The sequence below is a fragment of the Penaeus japonicus genome, unplaced genomic scaffold (assembly GCF_977035675.1).
Source record: "Penaeus japonicus unplaced genomic scaffold, GWHDUDI00000001_assembly GWHDUDI00000004, whole genome shotgun sequence".
In the NCBI taxonomy this organism is placed as follows: Eukaryota; Metazoa; Arthropoda; class Malacostraca; order Decapoda; family Penaeidae; genus Penaeus; species Penaeus japonicus.
This window is the reverse complement of record NW_028234406.1, coordinates 6,042,279-6,064,778: the sequence shown is the minus strand read 5'-3', so window position 1 is coordinate 6,064,778 and position 22,500 is coordinate 6,042,279. Positions and strand designations below refer to the sequence as shown.

The following is a 22,500-nucleotide window of genomic DNA, read 5'->3' as shown; positions in this document are numbered from 1 at the left end:
ATATATCTATATATATATCTATATATATATATATATATATATATATATATATATATATATATATATATATATACATAAATACACACATATAAATTCCAATTCAGCAATGTATTATCGCATCTCTTCCACAACCTTTACCTTGAACCCAGGTTCCTGATTGAATCCAGCTTATTGTACCAAATCCAACTTCCTCATGTGGAAGTTTCAATTTTTATAACTTTTCGAATTGATTTATGTTTTTGGTACATACATCGTTTTCTAAAAGGATTTTCCATTTATCACACAATCTTATTTCAAGAACTATATTTACATTTTTATTACCAGGTCTAACTTTACTGTTCCTGACACATGATTGGAAACCCTAATCATGTCACACTGTTTTCTTAATTCTTCCAGTTCTGTAAGTTTTAATTTCTTCAGTCCGCATTCATAGTTCAGGTCTTTTCCCCCAAATACGACGGGGCGGATATTTACCTATTTCCGCTCCTTTTAGCAATATGGCAAGCAAGTTGCAACCGGGAGATTTCGCGAGATTGCGCGAGATCGCACTAAACCTCTTGTAGCAATTTCGCTCACCCTGTTCTAAGGGGTGACAAAAAGTTTTGTATTTCTGATCATTTTTTCGATAAAGACAAGAAAATAATGTGTATACATACATGCAACTATAATTTATATATACAAATGGAACTATGTAAAATGTGTATATACGGCGAAACTTTCCGATGGCGTGTATAACGTCGTCTAGCTTACCTACATCCTTATTAAAAAGTGGATTCCATATTCCGAATTCTAGAGGTCTTATGATACTTTTCTTTGCTATATCTTCGTGAAGGCTTTTATCATGTTTGCAATCAGTGATCGCATTTTGTGATCTTTATCATTAATGTGATCCTCCAGGTTTAGATTCCCATTTGCAAGTATTCCGAGTAACTAATATTGCTTCCCATAACTTGTAGTGGATCGAGATATTCTATTATTGTATCTGACCACATGTCATTTATTGGTGTTGTATTCTGCAACCCAAGTACAACTCTATTAGAACAAACTTTCCATGTCCTTTTGGAGTTTTTGCATCGTCTGCAAATAATTTCAGATAGTTCTGACTTAAATTCGATCCCAGATCATTAATGAAAATAATAAACATAATGGGTGCTAATACTGATACTTGTGGTACTCCACTTGTCTTCATGTATTTACTTTCACTACTGAACTCATTTTTCTTTCATATGAAAAAAGTCGTCATCCATTCAAGGAGTTTTCCTCAACCTACATTTTCGTGTTCCAGATTCCATATCAGTCTATCATGTGACACTTTGTGAAAGACCTTTATGAAATCTAAGTATATATAACCTACCCAACCTTCTCGCTGTCGTAGTATATCAGTATGACCTGACCTCCATTAATAGAAATTGCTTGTTTGGTATCATACATGTTTCTTAGCTTGCTGACCCATTGTTTTCGAATTGTCTTTTCTAATAACTTTTCGAATTGTCTTTTCTAGTAATTTTTCGAATTGTCTTTTCTAGTAATTTTTCGAATTGTCTTTTCTAGTAATTTTTCGAATTGTCTTTTTTAGTAATTTTTCGAATTGTCTTCTCTAGTAATTTTTCGAATTGTTTTTTTTTCTAGTAATTTTTCGAATTGTCTTTTCTGGTAATTTTTCGAGTTGTCTTTTCTAGTAATTGTTCGAATTGTCTTTTCTAGTAATTGTTCGAATTGTCTTTTCTAGTAATTGTTCGAATTGTCTTTTCTAGTAATTGTTCGAATTGTCTTTTCTGGTAATTTTTCGAATTGTCTTTTCTGGTAATTTTTCGAATGGTCTTTTCTAGTAATTGTTCGAATTGTCTTTTCTAGTAATTTTTCGAATTGTCTTTTCTAGTAATTTTTCGAATTGTCTTTTCTAGTAATTCACATACTACACTTGCTTGTGATACCAGTCTGTAGTTCAGGTTTTGCTTATAATCACTCTTGTATATATAAATAGGGTGTAAAATTTGCCAATTTCCATGTTTTTGGGAGATTCTCTTTACTGAGTTCATGGCATATTTTGGAAACCCTCGAAGATATACCATCAGGCATTTGTTTAATGCCGTTAGGAGATACTTTATTTATTTTTTTTTTTTTGAGTATATTGTTCTCGATATACCAAATTGTGGTAATGTGGTGTGTGTTTGCCTGTGTAATTATGCATATATAATGATACATATACATACAAATACTGTGAGGCAGAGTTAGAGACATACAGAGACAGAGATGTAATGCAGGTGTTATAGGTATTAAAAGAGAGAGAGAGAGAGAGAGAGAGAGAGAGAGAGAGAGAGAGAGAGAGAGAGAGAGAGAGAGAGAGAGAGAGAGAGAGAGAGAGAGAGAGAGAGAGAGAGAGAGAGAGAGAGAGAAGAGTGTGTCTGTATGTTTATGTATACATAATGATACATATACATATAAAAATAAGTATATTGTCTATCAGGATAATAACTTAATGTATATACCTTTCAAAGGAGAACTATATTTAACTCCACATTATTATTCAGACAGACTGTAAATATAGAATGGATTAAATATACAGGAACTTTTCAACAGTAAACATACACAGAGAACAGTAAAATATGATGTCAGAGCAAATTGTTGTAGCATCATATTAGGAAACATTATTTTTGAGCCAAAAGTTAATTTGAGTAAAAAAATATATGATCAACTGGTTGTATAATTTAACAACTGGTTAAGTTTAGATCAATAATGACATTCTTTTAAGTGTATGCTTCATAATAAGAAAGAGTAACACAGAACTTTCTTATATGCTTCTAACTATTTACAAGCTTCACTAAAAATTAAAAATAAAACAATCAACCAAATAATTATTTATGTATAAAAAAATAAAACAATAAAACAAGGTTTTTCATTTTTATTATATCTTATCTATATAATTCTTAAAAACATTTTAAATATATTTTTCCCCTAAGGAGAATATAGGACAGTATTCTAATTCAAAATCACTAGACCTTACCAGCTTACTACGAAAGAAAAGGATTACGTCACACTATCTATGACCACTTCTTGGTACAAATCAAGTGAACAAATTACTTCATAAAAAAGTCCCTACACATTACCATCCATGGCTCGTGCCAGAAACCCGTTGAAGTATCAAATACCAACAATAAAAATTTTGCCCGAACGTCATTAATTTAATCACTGGCGAACTCACCCCTTTACACATAAAAGATTTATATAATATAGAGAATACAACTTTACTGATGACACCACAAGTCTAATGCCATTTATATACCTATTACAAGAATCATCTTGACCAAACATGAGTAAATGTGATTTTGCACTTGGAGCTTCCTCGATGCTGACGTGAAACCTCCCCAATCCAAAAATATTGTAGGCACTTACAAATGCAATAGGAAAAGCCTCGTCATTCCACAGGTCTTTGATTTCAAATTGAATTCAAAATAACATCTAAAAATTCCTATGGTACCCAATATGAAGTCCTAACTTTACCTAACACCGGCTAATTCTTATCTACAGTACAATCTATGGTTACTATACTTTTTAGCTTATTTTGAATAGGCAATAATATCACATTTAGTTTGCATTAGATTAGAGTAAGCATACAAAACAGATTCGCATTCTAAAATATATATTTTTTTCCTTCTCTTTCATTTAATTTTGAAGCAGAAATGGGGGAAAAATGAGAAAGAGAAAAATAAAAACATATTAACCCCCCCCAATAATCAGTTAACATATGCCAGCTTATGACATCATCCCTGAACTTGTTCATAATGACATAAAATAATCAATTCCTTTAGTTTACATCAGTTACTCCTCATACCTTTATGCGCTACAAACAAAAGGTGTTTGATACTGCCCTTCTGGTTGTAAGTCAAGTTAACAAAAGATTATGTCAATGGATAAATATGTTTGATAGTTGAAAGGTTATCATATTTCAAAGTATGAATTATAATAAGAAGTGGCAGACTTTTACTTATTTAGGTATTTCCTTATATTAAAAGTAAACCTTTCATAATTAGTTACAAAATATAGTCTTGGAGTAATCAAATCTCTTTTGTGCCTAAACAGTAACTCAAGCTGGTCCTTTATTGAGTATTAACACTTTAATAAATGCATCTACATAAAATAATGGCACTCATGACTGGCAGAAAACAAACAAACAAACAAACAAACCTAAAAAGGTAAATATCTATACCCTTTACATCCTATTATGCATATGTGGATTAATTAACTAGAATTACAAGTAATTAATTAGGGTAATTACAAGTGTTTTTTTTTTCCTCGAATCAAAACACAGCCTTAGGATTAAAGCTAAGCATGGCAGGATCTGTCTGACCTTAAGGAACCATGTAAGCTGACTAATAATAAAACCAAACAGTAACAGATGCTTCAGCTGGTCTTCATAATATTTCAGCTGGTTTTCATAATATTTCAGCTGTTTTACAAAATTTTTCAGCTGGTTTTCATAATATTTCAGCTGGTTTTCATAATATTTCAGCTGGTTTTCATAATATTTCTAAGTGTTTCAATCTAATTCCTTTAATCCACTGAGCAAAATTGAAGTCATATCTACAATCTTCTTATAGAAATGTGAGAACAAAGCAAAAGAAAGTAAGAAAAAAAAAAAAGAGGGGAACAGAACGAAAGGTATAATAATTTAAGAAATAACGGGGACTATAGAGAACACAAGGCAGATAATAAAGCAGAAAATACTACAGTAAGCGTGACTGCTACCAAGAGTGAAAATGGAGGTTTCATCACAAATGCACTGTATTCCATAAAAATACAGTGCATTTATGGGGAGGTAAAGTAGATAGATCTGATGTTCCTCATATTCCTCCCACCATAAAATCAATAGAGATTTTAGAATGTTATCCATAATATAGGGCTGCTGTTTGCATATTGCACTTTAATGATTAATGTTTCCCCCCCCCCCTTTTGCCACAGTGACTTAGTTTACTGAGGTCATTACAAATCTGCAATAAAAAAACAAACAAAAGCAAGAGCAAATCTTATCATAATAGGCCAATTTTAGTGTGAAAAATGCATAACACTGTAGGCAGCTGCAGCTAGTAAATTTTATTAGTAACAAACCTCAAAATCCTGCAGAGGTAATATATTGTATATTGTGCCAATTTATTTTGAGAGAGGACAGATTCAGTAGCGAGTAACACTGTTACACGTGACTTGAATAATGAACTGCACCGGGGTGACTATAATAAAAATTAAAAATAATCTATACTGTTTCTTAGTAGACATATTCTATATGTTTTTACCTATAAAACTGTACAAAGAAATGGCAAAGAAATGGCAAGTATGAGTGTCATATAAAACTAACTTTGGTAAAATCCTTACAGAATTCAAAGCTATATGGGTTTACCTGTTTGGCGGAAAGAGAGCAATTTTAAAATGGCTATCAACTTCAGGAAATAAAAACAAAAAGCATGAACGCTGAAGAAGTATTTCATCGAGCTAATCCATTTTCCTCAAAATCCGTCAATGACCAACCATCTCTCAGTGACCTTTTCAAGCTGTTTCGCTACAATGGGGTTTCTGACGCGGACTTTTACTTCGAGCTTCCCACCTACCATACGCTTCTTCTCATCCATCAACTGTGAAGAAATGAAATGAAAATCAATGAAAATATGGTATATCTGAGAAATGTATAACATAAATTCAGGCTACAAAATAAAATCTGTTATATTTCATTGAACTATCTAAGAAAAAAAGTTTACTTAACGGTGCATGCAAAAAAGTACTTACATCATATGACTCATGTATGGTGCACTTTGTTTCCAAGTCGACCAGAGGTATTTTCACCTGGCCTAACATTGTGTCACGATGGAACCAGCCACTGGAAATAAAAATTAATAATTAATCACTTCTCATAACAAATATATTACTTAACCCTTTCCCGACGGGGCACTCGCTACGCGAAGACCCCTATGCCGGGCGATTGCAATATTGCATTGAAATTGTCACACTGGCACGACGCCCCGGCATCGGGAGTTTGGCTGTGTCACACGAGTGTGACACACCGTCGTCATAGGGTTAAGACTAATTAGATAAGGTGAGTCAGCACTCATAGCTGAGAGAGGCCGGGCAGCCTTGTGCATATAGCCCAGGCGAAGCGACGTCTTCACAAATCTGTCTGAACTGAACTGAACTAATTTCTTCCATTCTCATCATTACTCTTTATCATATCCCTTAGATGTGCACTTCTGTGCAAGGCATCACAGTGGTAGGTGGGTCTTTCTTGTTACCTGACCCATGCTACAAGCCAGGTCAGTCAGGGAAACTCTTGCCTTAAGCTGGTACGCTGGCTTGGAGGGGTTGTTAGTTCAGTACGAGTCGTGATTTATAAATTCTGTCTCCTCCAATTGCCTTATTGGACCTGCAACAACCCCTGGATCCCTTAGTGATCCTGACATTCTTTTTCTTGGCATCATGCACATAACCGGTTGAACATAACTAACTCTTTACTGTTATTTTAGCTCCTAAAGTCCAAGCCACCTCAATCAAAACAATATATCTACTCTTCCAGCTGAAACACCTTGATAGAGCTTTAGCTTTTGAATTCTGGTGGGCTTTATTTCAGTGTGAGGAAAAACTATGATATTTGATACTGTTTGGCACCTTTCCTCCAGCTGCCTCAAGGTTTCAGAGAACTATCCTCCTGCTATCCAACTCTACCCCCTGATTCTTTTCCTATGTGTCTGGGTGGCTTCTCCTCAGATCTAATCCTTTCTCAAATATCTCCTACATGTATTCAGAAACCAGCAGACTCACCATCCCATCCCCTGCTCACTTCCCCTAGTATGCTTGTGATTGACCCGTCTTTTGCTCTGTATATATTTCAACATGTTGACATAGCTGTAAGGTTTTGTAAAATATATGTGAGCCCAAAGAGGGACTAAGATTGGGGTGAGGATAACCTATGTTACCTCATCCTTTTGAGATGTACGTAATCACTTGTCTCAATAAACTCGTCAAAGTAAAAAAAAAGTCTCTCCTCTCCCTCTATACAGTTCATACATGATTTATCAACTAGATGAATTATGGTGAATATATATTTTCTTTCATTTTTCTATGTCATTTCCACTTTCTTTCATATACAAGCTCTCCAAAATATAAAAATTCATGTTATTTTATAGCTAGGGAGCAAGGACAAGCTGAAGAATAGTAGTCCTTAGGTGGTTAAGAATCCTTTTCTCTCCATAGGACAAGAGTTAAATAAAAAAACAACTTTACTGCTAACAAAATCATGTTTAAAATGAGCTCATTCATTGTAAAGCCAAATACACCACTTACCCTTTGGCCCACACTTGGACTTTAAGAGCATGCCTCTTGAACACACGAGCGAGGGCTCTCGCCTTGCGGTCGATGCTAAAAACTACCTTGTGGTTGTATTCGGGATTGTTTGTGTCCTTCACCACAGTAGAACGATCTTGGGGAGGATTGTCCTGAAAATCATCATTCATTAGTGGAAAATGGAGCGACTTCATCAGATTTTGACAGTACAAGAAGGCCAACTCTGAATTCATTCTAATTTGGAAATCAGGTTAACATGTAACACCTGAAACTCATAACCTGAACTAACTGATATAATCATCTACTGTGATTTGTGCAAGACATTGGTGTCTAACACATAATACAAAAATGAAACATATGACCAATAATTCCATACACATACATACACAAAAAAAGAAAAAGAAAGACCCAAAGATTTGCTCCAATACTTACGGAAGGATACGGGAACTCTAGCCTTACATATGTATCAACATCTTTAGGGTTCTGGACATTGAAGTTGACGCCCCTCAACACACAAGCTTCACAATCGGAATCATTCAAGTCTGTGTTACATCTGCCGATAAAAATCACAGTGAATGAGGTGTACCAACAATATGAGCACAGATTTGCAATATGTAAATGGCTAGATAATACCACGACCATAAATGGGTGTAAAGTTCTCTTCAGCCTGAAGTCTACAGATATCAATACATAAATCATTATTCATTGACTCAAGCTAACTGGTGGACCTTTCATTCATTCATTCATTTATTCATTCACTCACATACATACCCATAATCACACCCACACCCATGCACAGGTACCTACGTACACACAAGCACAAGCACACGCACACACACAAGCACACAAAAAAAGTTGATACATGTAATTATCAAGTAATAATACATGGTAATGATACTCACTGCACTATAGTAAAGGACCTATTTTCGTAATGGAAACGCGGTATCGTGTCACCTCTCTTACAAGCTGCTCTCACTGCATCTAAGTCTTTTTTGGTGTGAAGGATCAACTGTTCAAATCTGTTGGAACTTGCAACGTCTCCTGTCGCTTTGAAATGTTCTCGGGTGTGAGCACACATCTGTAGAAGACCCAGGTGGTTAATTACATATAAAACCAAATTTTTTTGTTCTACACAGTACCATCTAACTTTTTGATATTTCTACTTTAATTTCTTTCATTGACTTTGACTTGAATCTCACAACAGAGATGTACAAAAATATCTCGGGGGGAACTGAAGAAATAAGAATAATGATGATAATAACTATGATGATTATACCATTTCCTAATGTGAAAAAAAAGGCAAAAGAATAAAATATCTTAAAAAAAGGGAAAGGTGAGAAGAAAATCCCTCACTTTTATCTGAGCGATAAGATCCTCTTCAAGCTTGGCATAAGTTACAGCTGCGTCTCCACTGACACTGGCCGGGGCGACAACGCAATCCTCCGCGTCCACCAGTTCAAAGTCTATGTTACTGCTTGTGGGAATCTGCTCTTGCGGTGGTACTGGCACCTGTTAGGATAGTTTCAAAATGTGAAGTGCTGGAGGTAGAGAGATGGAAGTAATAAATTTGATGATAAATTCAATTTCTTATATATTTGAGGAGGGGGATATGAAGGAAGAGAGGGTGGGGGAAAAAGATGAGGATGGGGAAGAAGAAGAATAAGATGACCAAGAAAAAGAAGAAGAAGAAAAAGAAGGAGATGATTGGAGATAAAAAAAATAAAAGAAAAGAAGAGGAAAATGACTAGTTAAAAAATCCACAAACATTCCTGGAAAGATTCCCTAAACAACTTACAGTGTTCATATCAATAGGCAGACCGCCACGACTAGCATCAATGAGTTGGTTGAAGCCCTTGCTCATCCGGAGATATTCCTTCGCTTGCTCAATCTCTCCGCGTTTCTTTGCTTCCAGGGCTGCTTGCTTGAACTGATTTTGTCTCTTTATCAGGAAAGCCAATTGCTTTTCTACACGAGACTGAGGCGCCTTGCGGACTGGAAGAAAATCAAGTTTTTCCCTTTTATTCTATAATCATTGTTACCCCAAATGCACTTCTAAAATGTTAATATCAACTTACGTAACTGTGGAATATTAAAGTTTGAGAGACTGAAATGTTTGGGCTTTTTCTATACTATGCCATATATTCTACCTCAGCTGGGCATCAGGACAAGCGGTCTACAACACTAGTAGCACTGGCTAAAAATTAGAAGGATGGGGAAAGTGTTTTCTGCGCCCTCTGGGTAGTGCAGACTAGCCCAAACAATATTTTTCCATATAACCATATCATAATACTTGATGACTGTGTGCACGCTTCAACTGTGAGCAGATCCCGCTGTTGCATCATAGACACATTAGGCCGTCATGTATGTCATGACACTCTCATGCAATGGGTTAACATATCAGATTACAGAAATTTTGAAGTGGTTATCTATATATTAGGTTAAAGAAATAAGACTAAAAGAACATATTGATGGTGTCCACAGTAGAGGTTGAAAGCAGAGTAAATCCATGCTATAATCACATTTGAAATAATAAAGGAAAAAAAAGACGAGAGAGAGAGTAAGAACATGAAGAAGTACACAAAGAACAGTTCAACAAACCATTAGGTGTTGGTGCTGTCTTTTTACTCTCATTTCCAGCCTGAGCATCCTCTGGTCTGGGCTGTTTAGCAGCTGGAGGTCCTCCTGTGCTGGGATCTGCCTGAGGTGGAGCTGCATCAGAGGCAGCAGCTGGTGGCTTGCTGTCACCAATGGGGATAGGAGGGAAGCCTGTAAAAATAAAAATAAAAGTAAAAAATTGTACATTTCTTGATAAGGTGCTTCCTACCTTTATACTGCCTTCTACATAATATTTACATTTTTGCATAGACAATAACAGTTTTTGCAGCAAAACTCATTCTCTATAACATTTTATCAATCTTCATTGAAAACTTATCATACTAAGACCTATAAACACAAAAACCCTAGCAAACATCAACAAAGGGGATCAGAGGAGGGTGGATGAAGGAGGAGAGAATAACAGAGAAAAAGAGAGAAGAGGTGAGGAGAAGAAAGAAGTGGCAGAGGAGGACACATCTTACCAGGAGGACAAGGAAGCTCATCAAACGGCACAGGTTTGCCGGCTTTGTGATACTTAATTGCATCCTGAAACTGCTTCATGATGCGCTGGTTCATGCGTTCCTTGCGGGCATTTCCTTCATTCTGGAAAGAAATGGTGTCACATGCGCATGGTGGTTAACCATAGTGTGGGTTATTTGTAAGTGGTTAAGGTAGTTCACAGTACTTTTAAAGTGATTAGTTAAGGACAAAATGCATTTACCATTCATACTGGTTTATATATAACATGAAAATAGATGTGATTGTACATTCTCATATCCTTTTTAACATTTATATGGATGAAAAAAAGAGAAAGAAGAGAAAAAGAAAATTAGTAATTCATTCTTATTCTACACTTAAGATATGATTCAAGGCAATCTGACTCGGAAATTATTAAAAAGTGGATTAGTATCATATGCCGTACCTTTGCTTTGTCTCGCTGTTCAGTATATTTTGCTAATCGTTGTTCCAATGCCTCTAAGACTGTCGTTGGACCTGCAGGGCCATCGGGGGCACTGGCAGGTTCGTCAGCAACAGGTGGGGGAGCAGGTACGTTATCATGGGCAACTGGCTGAGCTGACACTGTTGTGGAAATTGTAAGAATTGTCATTTCAACTGTCAGTATATGTGTGTGTGTATTTATGTGCATGTGCGTATTTGTTTGTTTATTTGTGTGTGTTTGAGTGTGTGTGTGTGTGTGTGTGTGTGTGTGTGTGTGTGTGTGTGTGTGTGTGTGTGTGTGTGTGTGTGTGTGTGTGTGTGTGTGTGTGTGTGTGTGTGTGTGTGTGTGTGTGTGTGTGTGTGTGTAATATAAATATATATATATATATATATATATATATATATATATATATATATATATATATATATATATACATATATATATATATATATATATATATATATAATATATATATAATATATATATATATATATATATATATATATATATATATATATATATATATATATATATATATATATATATATATATACATATATATATATATATATATATATATATATATATATATATATATATATATATATATATATATATATATATATATATATATATATATATATATATATATATATATATATATATATATATATATATATATATATATTTATAAATATATATATATTTATATATATATTATATATATATAATATATATATATATATATATATATATATATATATATATATATATATATATATATATATTATATAATATATATATATATATATATATATATATATATATAATATATATATATATATATATATGTATATTATATATATATAATATATATTATATATATATATATATATATATATATATATATATATATATATATATATATATATATATATATATATTAAGCTTATATAAGAATAAAACATAAGTACACCAAAATATAAAAAGTAAATCCCCAAACAACACAGAAAACCTGTTCAAAACTGCAACTACCAACTCACCTATTTCTGGCTGAGGTTTGGGTTGCGGTGAGGCCTGCAACACAAATGTTCCCGGTGGCCCAGGCAGTGTTGCAAGGTCCACAGCCTGCCCACTCTCGGCTGCGGTCAGCATGGGCTCGAGCTGCTTCATAATCCTCATGTACATGATGGCGGTTTCTTTGTCCCCTTTCTTCTTGGCTTCGAGGGCGGCCATCTTGTATTCGGTGTGGCGTGTCCTCACTGCGGTTGCTGGGCCAGAGGAGGACATAGAGCGCTGGAGGGGAGGGCCGGAGGGAGGCGTTGTGCGTGGGGGAGGGGGCGCAGGCCGGTTGGTATGGTTGGCAGAGGTATCCTGCAATTTAAATTTGTTGTCTGTTCATCTTTTGAAAATGTCTAAACTGATAGCTTTTAATCATATTGCAATACTTGGAAGTGCAGCATTCATCAGCTATTCATTTGACTATGAATCAAGAATACTTAGTTACTTCCTCTCTGATTACAAATCACAAAGCAATAATAATGAGCCCTCAGAATTCAATCCTCCTTCACTGCAGACAAAAACTTAACAAGCCAACAAAGAAACTAACATTGCATATGCACTATCTTTCACAAAGAAAAATTCCCACATATACCAACACACGACCATTCCCAAGAATCAAAATTAACGTTTGGATTAAGTGACTTGGAATAGTGCTTCGACATCTAATCAAGGTCCATAGCTACTAAGGCTTCATTATCTGACTCATTCTCTAGCCTTTGATTACATAAAGGCTATTCCTTTTATGGAATGGTATATTTAATGAATAAATATAAAGCAGGAAGGAGTTACAGGAATGTGTTACAGAAAACAGATACTTGTAAAATAGGTTCTTCAGGACTGTACTCTTATCTTTTGGAGTGGGAAAGACTAAGTTTTTTTTTTCTAATACTACAAAATGCTATTAGAAAAAGTAGTATGTATTATGAGCTAGAATTATTCTGCTTTTTAACCATTTAAAGTATCTTCACTTACCTCTTCCGGCAAAGATGATGACAATACAGTATGTATCTATATTTATATTTGTATTTGTCTAATTGCTTTTTATTTTATCTTATTTATTTATTTATTTATTTATTTATTTTCAATTAATTATTTTTTAAAAGATTTAACCACTCCCCTAAAACACGCTACAAATGCAACAAAAGCAAAAACAAAAAGACACACTTACCCACAGAGTAGAAAGAGAATATAATACATTTCTTAAAAAGGCAAATATCAAATTAACCCATTGATGCTAGAAATATGCATTGTTCATAATGATTTCTGTCCTTTTATTCACAGAGATGGCTCCATAAAGTACTTAAGCATCAAGGAATTAATTACTATTGGTACCTGAACTCACTCGTTTTCTCCATTTTTTGAGTGTTTATGAACAGAAGAAGAAAAACAATAAATAAATAAAATAATATAAATCAATAAATAAAACAAAGAACAAACAAAACCATAATAGACAGAGAACATATACATGTACTCCTGTTGTCAATGGGTTGAAGATTTTGTACAAGTCTGAAGAAAGCAAAAAAACACAAGAACGTATCCACAGTTAAAACAAGATGACTAACTTGCATTCCTTTGCACTGAAGCCAAAGACATTTCTAAACAGCTTACAAGAAGAATGAAAATAGAAAATAAAGAGAAAAGAAAAGAAAGGATAAAGATAAAGATATGAGACAAAAATAATCATAAAATACTTCTAAATCTGATTGATTATGCAAGCAGCTCAACCTGTTTCACCGGACTTGTCCTCGAAGACACGCGGGGTGCGGGATATCTTGGGTCGTGAAAGGCTACCTCATGAACCAGAGATGAAGCTGAGGAGTTCCTGTTGTGGGGGGGTACTGGAGGGGGCGCAGCATCCTCTGTAGGAGATGTGGCAGCAGGAGAGGGGGTTGATGCTGGAGTGCTGCCAGAACCTCCTGATTTGGCACTGTGTTTCACGACAACCACAGGGGGAATGTCTTCTTCGTTGATAGTCTGGCCTGCTTTGACTGTCCTCTGCATCTGGTACAGTGTTTTCAGCCCTCGGTTGAACCTTCGGGAAAGGTTAGCTTGCTTATATTGTGGTTGCGTGTTTTGTTTCAAATATATGAGTAAATTATCATTATTATTATTATTTTTTTTTTTTTTTTTGGGGGGGGGAGGTTATGAATTTGAAATTAATTATATGAAATAGAAAGATATATCATGCAAAGAAATGAAATATAGATTATGAAAAACATTGTCTAGTGTTCCATTCAATCCTAGACAATTAAGGAAGAAAATATATCTTTTCCTTTATATTGATCATATGTCACATCTAAATGCATGCTCTTGTGCTCTTACTGTGAAAGCAATACCATTTACAATTTTCAACAATACTCTCAAATTCATTCTCATGACTTGTATAACCATCTTATTCATATGGTTACAATTTTTTGAGTTTTGCAACAGAAAAAACATCCAGTGGTCATATACATTTAGAAATACAGAAGGAAGAAATTACCTTCTTGCTCTCGAAGTCTCCCCACAAGCCTTTGCATTAGCTTCAGCTTCTTCGTACATGGCCACCCTCTCAGCGAGCATGTTTACCAGGTTGCTACCCCCCATCATGGGTGCTGGTCTGTGCCCCCTTGGCTCTGGGTTACGGTAACTGTTGTCGGGGGGAGGCCGGGAGGGTGCTGGTTCTTCATTGTCACCTTGGGAGCTCAGGGCAGATAACTCAGCCTTGAGAGAGAGGCAAGGTTTACATAGAGGAGTCTCACTTATTTAAAGTTTAAATATATATTAAAGACAGGAATGGAAAAGAAAAAGAAGTATACACCAAACATACAGAGCTGAACAAATAAAGATTCGAGACCAATCTGTAATAAACTGACCAGTGTCGTGAAAAAAATGTAAGAAAAAGAAAAATAAAGAGAGAAAATCAGTACATATCTATGAACTAATTTCTTTCAGCCAGAACAAAGCAGAAATCATCAAAAGCCCTACACATAATTCCAAACAAAAAGAAAAAAAAAAGAAAAAAAAAGACACAGACACACCACTATCCACCTTAAAAAAAAAAAGGCTTAAAAATCTTAGGCCATTTCTTACCAAGAGATCTGGGTCATCCTCGTCTGAGAGCTCTACATCGTAGTCTTCCCGCATGCATTCGTTTACCATCTTGTCCAGCTCTTGTGGAGAAACAATCTTTTTGGGAGCTGGAAGGATGCAAATGGTCATTAATTGAAAGGGAGAAAGGGAGAAAAGGAGAATGAGAAAGAAGGAGGAAGGATAGAGAGGGTAAGGAAGGAGAAGAAGAGAGGGAGGAAGAGGAAGAGGAGGAGGAGGAGGAGGAGGAGAGGGGGGGGGAGAGGAAGAGAGAAGGGGGAAAGAAGGAGAGAGAGAAAGAGAGAGAAAACGGGTGAGGGAGAAGGGGAGATGGGAAAAGGGTGAGACAGAGAAAGAAGGGAAGATGGAGAGAAAGAGAGAGAAAATAGGCGAGAGTAGGAAGATAAGAGAAAAGTGTTCATAAGTACATAATCAGAAAATGTATATTATGAAAATTTTAAAAGAAAATATACCACAAACATCCACTCCACGCTTACTTCATTGCATCTAATTGTAACAATCTACCGAATCATTAAAAGACAAATGCTGGAATAATATCAATATATGTATATCTTTATGGAATTGTGTATATTACTGTAAATCAACAAAAGTGTATACTTTACTATATGACTTCACTTGGACTATGATTATTGTGACCATGATTTTTTTTTTTTTTTTTTTTTTTTTTTTTTTTTGCATGTTATAGCTCGTGACACAGCTCTTTGTTATGCTTCAAGTCCATAAGTGAGCTTCGGTTTAATGGACTTCTGCTTCAGTTTGAAGTTGCTATGTATTTCCTTGTACGGTTTTACTTTTGATCCAATAAATTTGTATCATTGAGTCTCAACCCCTTTCATACATGTAACCTATCCTTAAAAACCATACAAAAAAATAGAGCAGGTCCTTATGAACACTATTAAAGAAGGTGAAACTGACAGACACTTTGAGAATCATGGATGGTTTCAGCATCGACCTAAAGCCTGTGCAAATCTATGGAATGTATGGTCAGTGTAGTATCTGATAAGCTTTGATAACAAGGCAAGGGGGCCATTAAGAGCCAACTGATAAAAAAAAAAAAAAAAATTGATGGCAGGTATAAATCAATATTCAACATTAAAGGATGCTATAAATGTTGATCATGCTGAGAGTGAGATTTATGTGGGATAATTGCTATACATTATGTGAAGTTGAAAAAAAAAGAAAAAAAGAAAGAAAGAAAGAAAGAAAAGAAGAAAACATATATATATATATATTTTTTTTTTTTTCCAAAAATGGAATAAACATAATGGCAAAAATATAAACATATGCATCCACTCATCCATACTCACAACCTTACCACACATTTGATTGTCATTTGATTTTTATTAATAATAATAATAATAATAATAATAATAATAATAATAATAATAATAACAAACATCAATAGAAAAAAATACAGAAAATACATCAACTAAAAATGCTACAAAAATGTACAATAATAAAAATCTCATAAAATCTCTACACATCTGACCTTTCTTGGGTTTCTTTCCCCCCCCTGTGAGGGCGAGCAGCTCAGCCTCCAAGTCTCCGTCGTCATCATCATCGTCTGCTCCAAGGGTCAGGTTGTCCATATCGGGCACTTCCATCAAACCAAACTGTGGAAGTGGGAAACATGGGAAAAAGAAATTAGAAACCAATGAATGATAATTAGCAAAGTAATAGGAATGCTTACTATATGTACTGTATATGCTACAAAAGTACAGTGAGTTTAGAAGAACCCCTTTGGGTTGAGACAATATTTTTGGGATGGCTTTTCTCGTTTTGAATAAATACAGGAATGATTCCTGTCAATGTGATGAAAATTTAATTGTTTCTCTCTCTCTCTCTCTCTCTCTCTCTCTCTCTTTCTCTCCCTCCCCCTATTTCTTTCCCTCTCCCTCTCTGACTCTCTTGCAGACACTCTTTCACATAATGCTGCTAGTTTTCACACTCATGTAAAACAGTGTGTTTGAAAATTCTGCTGATTTTAGTTTATATCAGACTTCAACCAAGTGAATATCTTCAGACACAAGTTAATTTTTACATGATAAATTGTACTGTATGACATGTATTGGATATTTAGGAATCCCAATGATTAACCCTCTCTGGACGGGTGGTACACTACTGTACCACTCATTCAAAAGCCCGGTGGCCGGGTGGCAGAATATGGTGCCAGCCATTTAATTGATTTAGGCCTAAGCGTTCGAAAGCCCCGGCTGGAATGCCCCCGTCGTGAGTGGGTTAATAAGGAAGTAAAGGGTATAGGTATAAGTTACTGAGATATATGCAGTGACTCAGGCAATCACTGTGGATTTTGAGCCTTTGGCCCTTCAGAAAAGGCCAACAAATCTCCATCATTTATAGTCTGACAGAATCTCAAGAAGACTTGGTTATGTTACAATCAACCTTCGTCTAATTTTTTAAAAATCACACATCATATATCCTTCTGAACTCCTTAAAACTTACCATTTTTCTTTCAAGTGAGAAAATTAATAATAATGGAGATAGCAGTCACATTACTGTTTGACAATTGTTTTTGTACATAAACTTTTGGGCCAACCAGTGAATAAAACATTTTTTTGGGGGGGTCTTCACTTTGACACGATGTACAGTGGCTTCACTAGATGCTACAAAGTGATCGAGGTTAGGTTAGAGTAACTTAAATCAGGTTAGGATAGGTCAAGTGTGGTATGGCTCACTTCTGAGGTCTCTCATTCCATCCGAAATACTTAGGGGTTTTATTTTTCCACATTTTTTTTTCTTAAGATTTTGAATTGTTTTCCAACCTCTCTTATCCTATAATTTTCTTGATATACTTCATGCTCTCCTATGTTATCGGGACTGTAAACTTGTATAGTTAGAGGGTCATACTTCACAAATGGTTCATTTCCCTAAAAAGACAACTGTCAAAACCATTCAAGCTGCATAAAAGACATAGAAAGAAGGAAACAAACAAACAAAAAGATAAGAAATGAAAAAAAAAAAAAAAAAAAAAAAAAATATACTGCAATTCCACCCCCCAAAAAAAAATAATAATAATAAAATAAAATAAATAAATAAATAAATAAATAAATAAATAAATAAATAAATAAATAAATAAATAAATAAATAAATATATAATAATATGAAGAAGAAATAAAAGAGAGAGGAATAGCAACATTGACTGAAGACTGATCTGACTCACACTGGACTGATATCAGACTGAGTAACCTCAAGCCACATACTTCACACTAACTTTTAGCTCTTTGTATCAGCTTCTATTTTGTTTCCAAAGCCTTTTCAGACATACCATATGAAAATGCAACAAATTAGCTTCGAAATGAGTCTATAAGAAATAGTCTAGCATAACAGATTTTTAAAATTATTACTGTGAATTATAGGTGTTTGCTCAGGTGTTTCAGTGAAATGGTTCTGTATAAAAAAAAAACAAGCAAATAAAAATCTGTTTGAAATTTTGCTTGAGCTTATCTCATGAATTACCATACACAGTGTCACATCATGCATCAAAGACCAGGACTGTAGTTTGACAATGCATGGAAAACACACTCTTTGGCAAATGTATCTTTAAAATCAGGTGGCTTTCCCCTTTGTTTTATCTACTAATTACTTTCAATGCCAAGCTGACACATACAGTGAATGTACAAACTATGAAACAAAAAAAAAGAAAAAAAAAAGACCAGCATTAACATGACATCCAGTTCTGGGGAACTTGTAGTTAGAAGGCTGACATATGATCTAATATACAATGACACAAACATACAAGTAAATGATATTCTTTATCCAAGAAACTACATGTAATGAAATATATTCAAAACAAATAACATAAACCTATATTCTCTATCATATAAATGTTTTCAAGACACATGGTTGCCCTCAGATTTGCAACAAAATCATGCATCTGTCACTGGTTTCCAAGCCTTTGGTGCTCCATCAAAGGCCAACAAACCTCTATCACACATAATCAGGCAGGATAGAGGTTGCAGACAATCCTTGCAATTTAACTTTCAAGCTCTATCTTGCTAGAATATACAGGGAAGAGCTTTGCTATAGTACTGTAGTTTCAAAAGCCATGATATTGCATCATTGTTGGGTTGGAATTTAGTTTCTGGTGGAACTGGATAGAACACAGCCATAGAATTATAAGAACGTGCTCCTGTTCAAAAGGTTGCAGCAGGTGTCTTGTTAATATTTACTTATGATTTTTATGGAGTACATCATTAAATATGAATTCTACTTTTTGGCCTGAAACAAGTATCAACAATGACGAAATATCTACTGGCAACGGTTACTTAATATGGTGTTTAACCAAAGTTGTAATTTCCAGTGACTAAATAAGTACATAAAATAAATACCCATGTTACAATGACTTCAAATAGATGTCTAAAACAGGAAATATCTCGTGTAATTTCCTATTTCAACCCCAATTTCAAATCCCATTTTCGTTCGCTTACCTGTGATAGATTTCCACCTTTACGCCCTTGTTCTCTCCTCTGCTGCTTAGCTTTATCATCTTTACGTCCAGAGAAACCGAACATCTTGCACCATTACTTTATTTCGGTGTGATTTAATGTGTGAAATTCCTTCTCTCTGGAACGTTTGTTTACTCACTGTCAGCTGTTGAGAGAACTATAGACGATTGAAATATTTGAAACAAAACTATAGCCGACTTGAGCAATACGTCTTTTAGATATTTTCTTACTATATATATTGCCGTAAGGATGTCTTTACTTCAAATTATACCCTTTCTTAAGTAAGGGTATATATCTGCTAATATATTGCCAATGCAAATTGAGTATATATTGCGAGATTTAATGCAATAAATACGATCGAATCATATACAAAGGTGGTTGTGTTCCTCGGATCCCATTAAGGTAAGGGATCAAGAAGAAAACCGACAAAAGACGACCAAAAGGCGCAGGAAAGCATCACAGACGCAAAGAGGTCACTTCAACATGTTATTGTCTCTTATTTTTGAGTGAATGTCGACTCATCACGACGATTAAGGTAAGTTTGATGAGCAATTCTCTTTATTGAATATATAGTTACGAGAAAGAAGACACGAGAGTCGGAAAATCGTGTTCAATAAACGAGAAGGAAGCCTCGATCAGTCGCTATCTATGACGTCATGAATGAAGGAATGAGCAAAGATTCGATTGTTTGAATTATTAATTGTTAATACGAGTGTAACGTAGCAACCTTTGTGATAAAATGTCAATCGGAGAATGTTGGAGGCTTCGATACGATTAATGTCGAACCACTGACACGTTTAATTTTGTTTCATGGGATCTGTGAAGTTTAATTAGTCACTTGATGAAAAACTTCCGGTGTTGATTAACATTTGACATGTTCATGAAGTGTGATTGTGGATGGGAGAGTTTAGTAAGTGCATTCGTGCAAGTTATAATTGCAATCAGTATTATTTGTCAAGATTAGTTGAGAAATGCTCAAACTTCAATTTCCTGAAAGCGATTAAGAAATTGTATTAACAGCGACTTCGTTCTTCGAGGATGAATCTCCGAGTTATGTGCGGCAAACTTTGAGTTGATAATCAAACTTTTTATTTTATGATTTATAAACTGTTCCCTGCACCTATCTCATTGTTCAATTTCTTAATTCTCTATCTGTCACTGTTTCTGTCTCTGTCTGCCCCCCCCCCCCTCTCTTTCTCTCTCTCTCTCTCTCTCTCTCTCTCTCTCTCTCTCTCTCTCTCTCTCTCTCTCTCTCTCTCTCTCTCTCTCTCTCTCTCTCTCTCTATTGAGGTGAGGATAACCTATGGTATCTCATCCTTTTGAGATGTACGTAATCACTTGTCTCAATAAATTCGTCAAAAAAAGTATCTCCCCTCTCTCTCTCTCCTCCCTCCCTCTTCCTCCCCTCCTATCTCATCCCATCCCATCTCACCCCACCCCACCCCATCCCATCCCATCCCATCCCATCCCATCCCATCCTATCCCTTCCTATTCCTCCCTCCTTCCTTCCTTCACTTCCCCCCTCCCCCCTCCCCCCCCCTCCCACGTTACTTCCTCCTCCTCACTTTCACTGTCCGCCGTGACCCAACGCAAAGAAGAACCAGCGGCCGGCCTCCTACCGCGCAACTTTCACCTTTCGTGTTGGTTGGAGGTCAGAGGTCAGTATGGGATTTCGGGACAAGGAATGACGAAAGAATGACATATTTCTTGGTCAAAGGAGACGATATTATTTGGGTTAATCTGTCAAAAGATGAAATGAACGAAGGTGAGTGGAAGACTATCGGAACACTTCAGGTTAAAGTTATTTTTTTTTCTCTTCAAGACTAAGATTGAGGAAACTTCAGACTTAGGTTAAGAATTCGAAAAAAATATACAAAGAGTCGGAATACTTCAAGCTGAGGTAGAAAATGAGAAAAAAAGGTGATTAAAATGAAAAAAAAACTTGGGACTGGCTTTAGACTGGAAGGTCGAGGTTGGTGGGTTGGGATGTTGCGTGCCCGACGTAGGGCGGAGGGCGAATGGGGCGGAGATGGGACAGGATGGGGTGGGTGTGGGGTGGGGGGGAGGACGAGGTAAGGGAGAGAGGGAGGGAGGGAGGTCTAGTTGGGGGAGGTGAGGAAGGGAGGTCTAACACAGGGGGAGGGACTAAAGAGGGGAGGAGGAGGGGTGGGGGGTGAGAAGGAAGAGCGTGATGGGGGCGGGAGGAAAGGGACGGGAGGTGAGGGGGGGAAGGGGAAGGGAGGAGGCCGGGACGGGACGTGGGGGGGGGAGGGGGGTTGAGTTGGGGGTGCAGTCAACTCACAGGTGGCTGTGGCGGCGGTGGCAGTGACTGTCGGTCTTTCATATACTTCGGGTATAACAGTGGTGACGGTACGCGTTTTTGACTGTCCGTCTCTCCCTCTCTCTCTCGCGCGCGGTTTTTCTTCCGCTTCATCGGCGAGGCATTGTGGGATTCGGCGAGAGCCTGTTACGCAGCGTGTGTGCTTACGCGCCGAGAGGTATGTGTGTTGCGTGTGTTGCAAGAGCGGAGGGAAACGTTTTTATTTATCCATTCGAAAGAAAAAGAAAAAAAAAGAGAGAGAGAATCTCACGCCGTTTTGTAAGAGTTGGATATCTTCGTCTAGCTACATCTCGTGCGCGGGTGGGAGGTGTGCGTTTGGGTTGTGTTCCTTGCGAGTGACACGGGAACGAACAAGCAACTTATTCTCAGTTGCGTGGGAGTGGGAAGGAGGAGGAAGATGGATAGGAGGAGAGAGGGAGTTGGAGGGAGAGGAGGGGGGAAGGAGTAAGTGAGGGAGGGAGGAAGGGAAAGGAAGGATGAGAAAGGGAGGGATAGCGAGGGAAGATGACAGGAAGAGAGTGAGAGAGAGGAAGAGAGGGAGGGAGAGAGAGAGAGGAAGAGAGGGAGGGAGAGAGAGGAAGAGAGGGAGGGAGGGAAGGAGGGAGGGGGAGATGGGAAGGTGGCGTTTAGGAGAGTGAGGGTCAACATTAGCACTCTACGCTTGGCTTGTCTGTCAGGACCGT

General features: G+C 36.2%; 2 protein-coding genes across 4 annotated transcripts in view; one reads left to right on the top strand and one right to left on the bottom strand.

The window, feature by feature from the left end:
• Window positions 1–2,887: 2,887 nt before the first annotated feature.
• Window positions 2,888–19,656, bottom strand: l(2)gd1 (lethal (2) giant discs 1). 2 transcript variants are annotated; one of them, XM_043010447.2, is made up of 16 exons: window positions 19,459–19,656; window positions 16,500–16,623; window positions 14,993–15,099; window positions 14,403–14,623; window positions 13,646–13,952; window positions 11,902–12,232; window positions 10,841–10,998; window positions 10,401–10,521; window positions 9,922–10,089; window positions 9,119–9,315; window positions 8,677–8,832; window positions 8,226–8,401; window positions 7,756–7,876; window positions 7,324–7,475; window positions 5,776–5,866; window positions 2,888–5,624 (listed from the first exon to the last, which is right to left on the bottom strand). In XM_043010447.2, exons 1-16 carry the CDS (start codon window positions 19,540–19,542, stop codon window positions 5,499–5,501), a joined length of 2,640 nt encoding a protein of 879 aa, XP_042866381.2. In that variant the 5' UTR covers window positions 19,543–19,656; the 3' UTR covers window positions 2,888–5,498. The 2 variants fall into 2 exon arrangements, with proteins under 2 accessions (XP_042866381.2, XP_042866382.2); XM_043010448.2 differs by having other exon boundaries at window positions 13,712–13,952.
• A 220-nt stretch (window positions 19,657–19,876) lies between these two features.
• Window positions 19,877–22,500, top strand: part of LOC122252169 (Polypeptide N-Acetylgalactosaminyltransferase 6) — a 36,163-nt gene continuing 33,539 nt past the window's right edge. Inside the window, exon 1 of one of the 2 annotated variants that reach the window (XM_086535921.1) lies at window positions 19,877–20,011. The gene's annotated coding sequence lies outside the window, so the exon portion shown is untranslated. Of the gene's footprint in view, window positions 20,012–21,763; window positions 21,975–22,500 lie in introns of those variants that run through there. The other variant, XM_086535920.1, reaches the window with a different exon arrangement.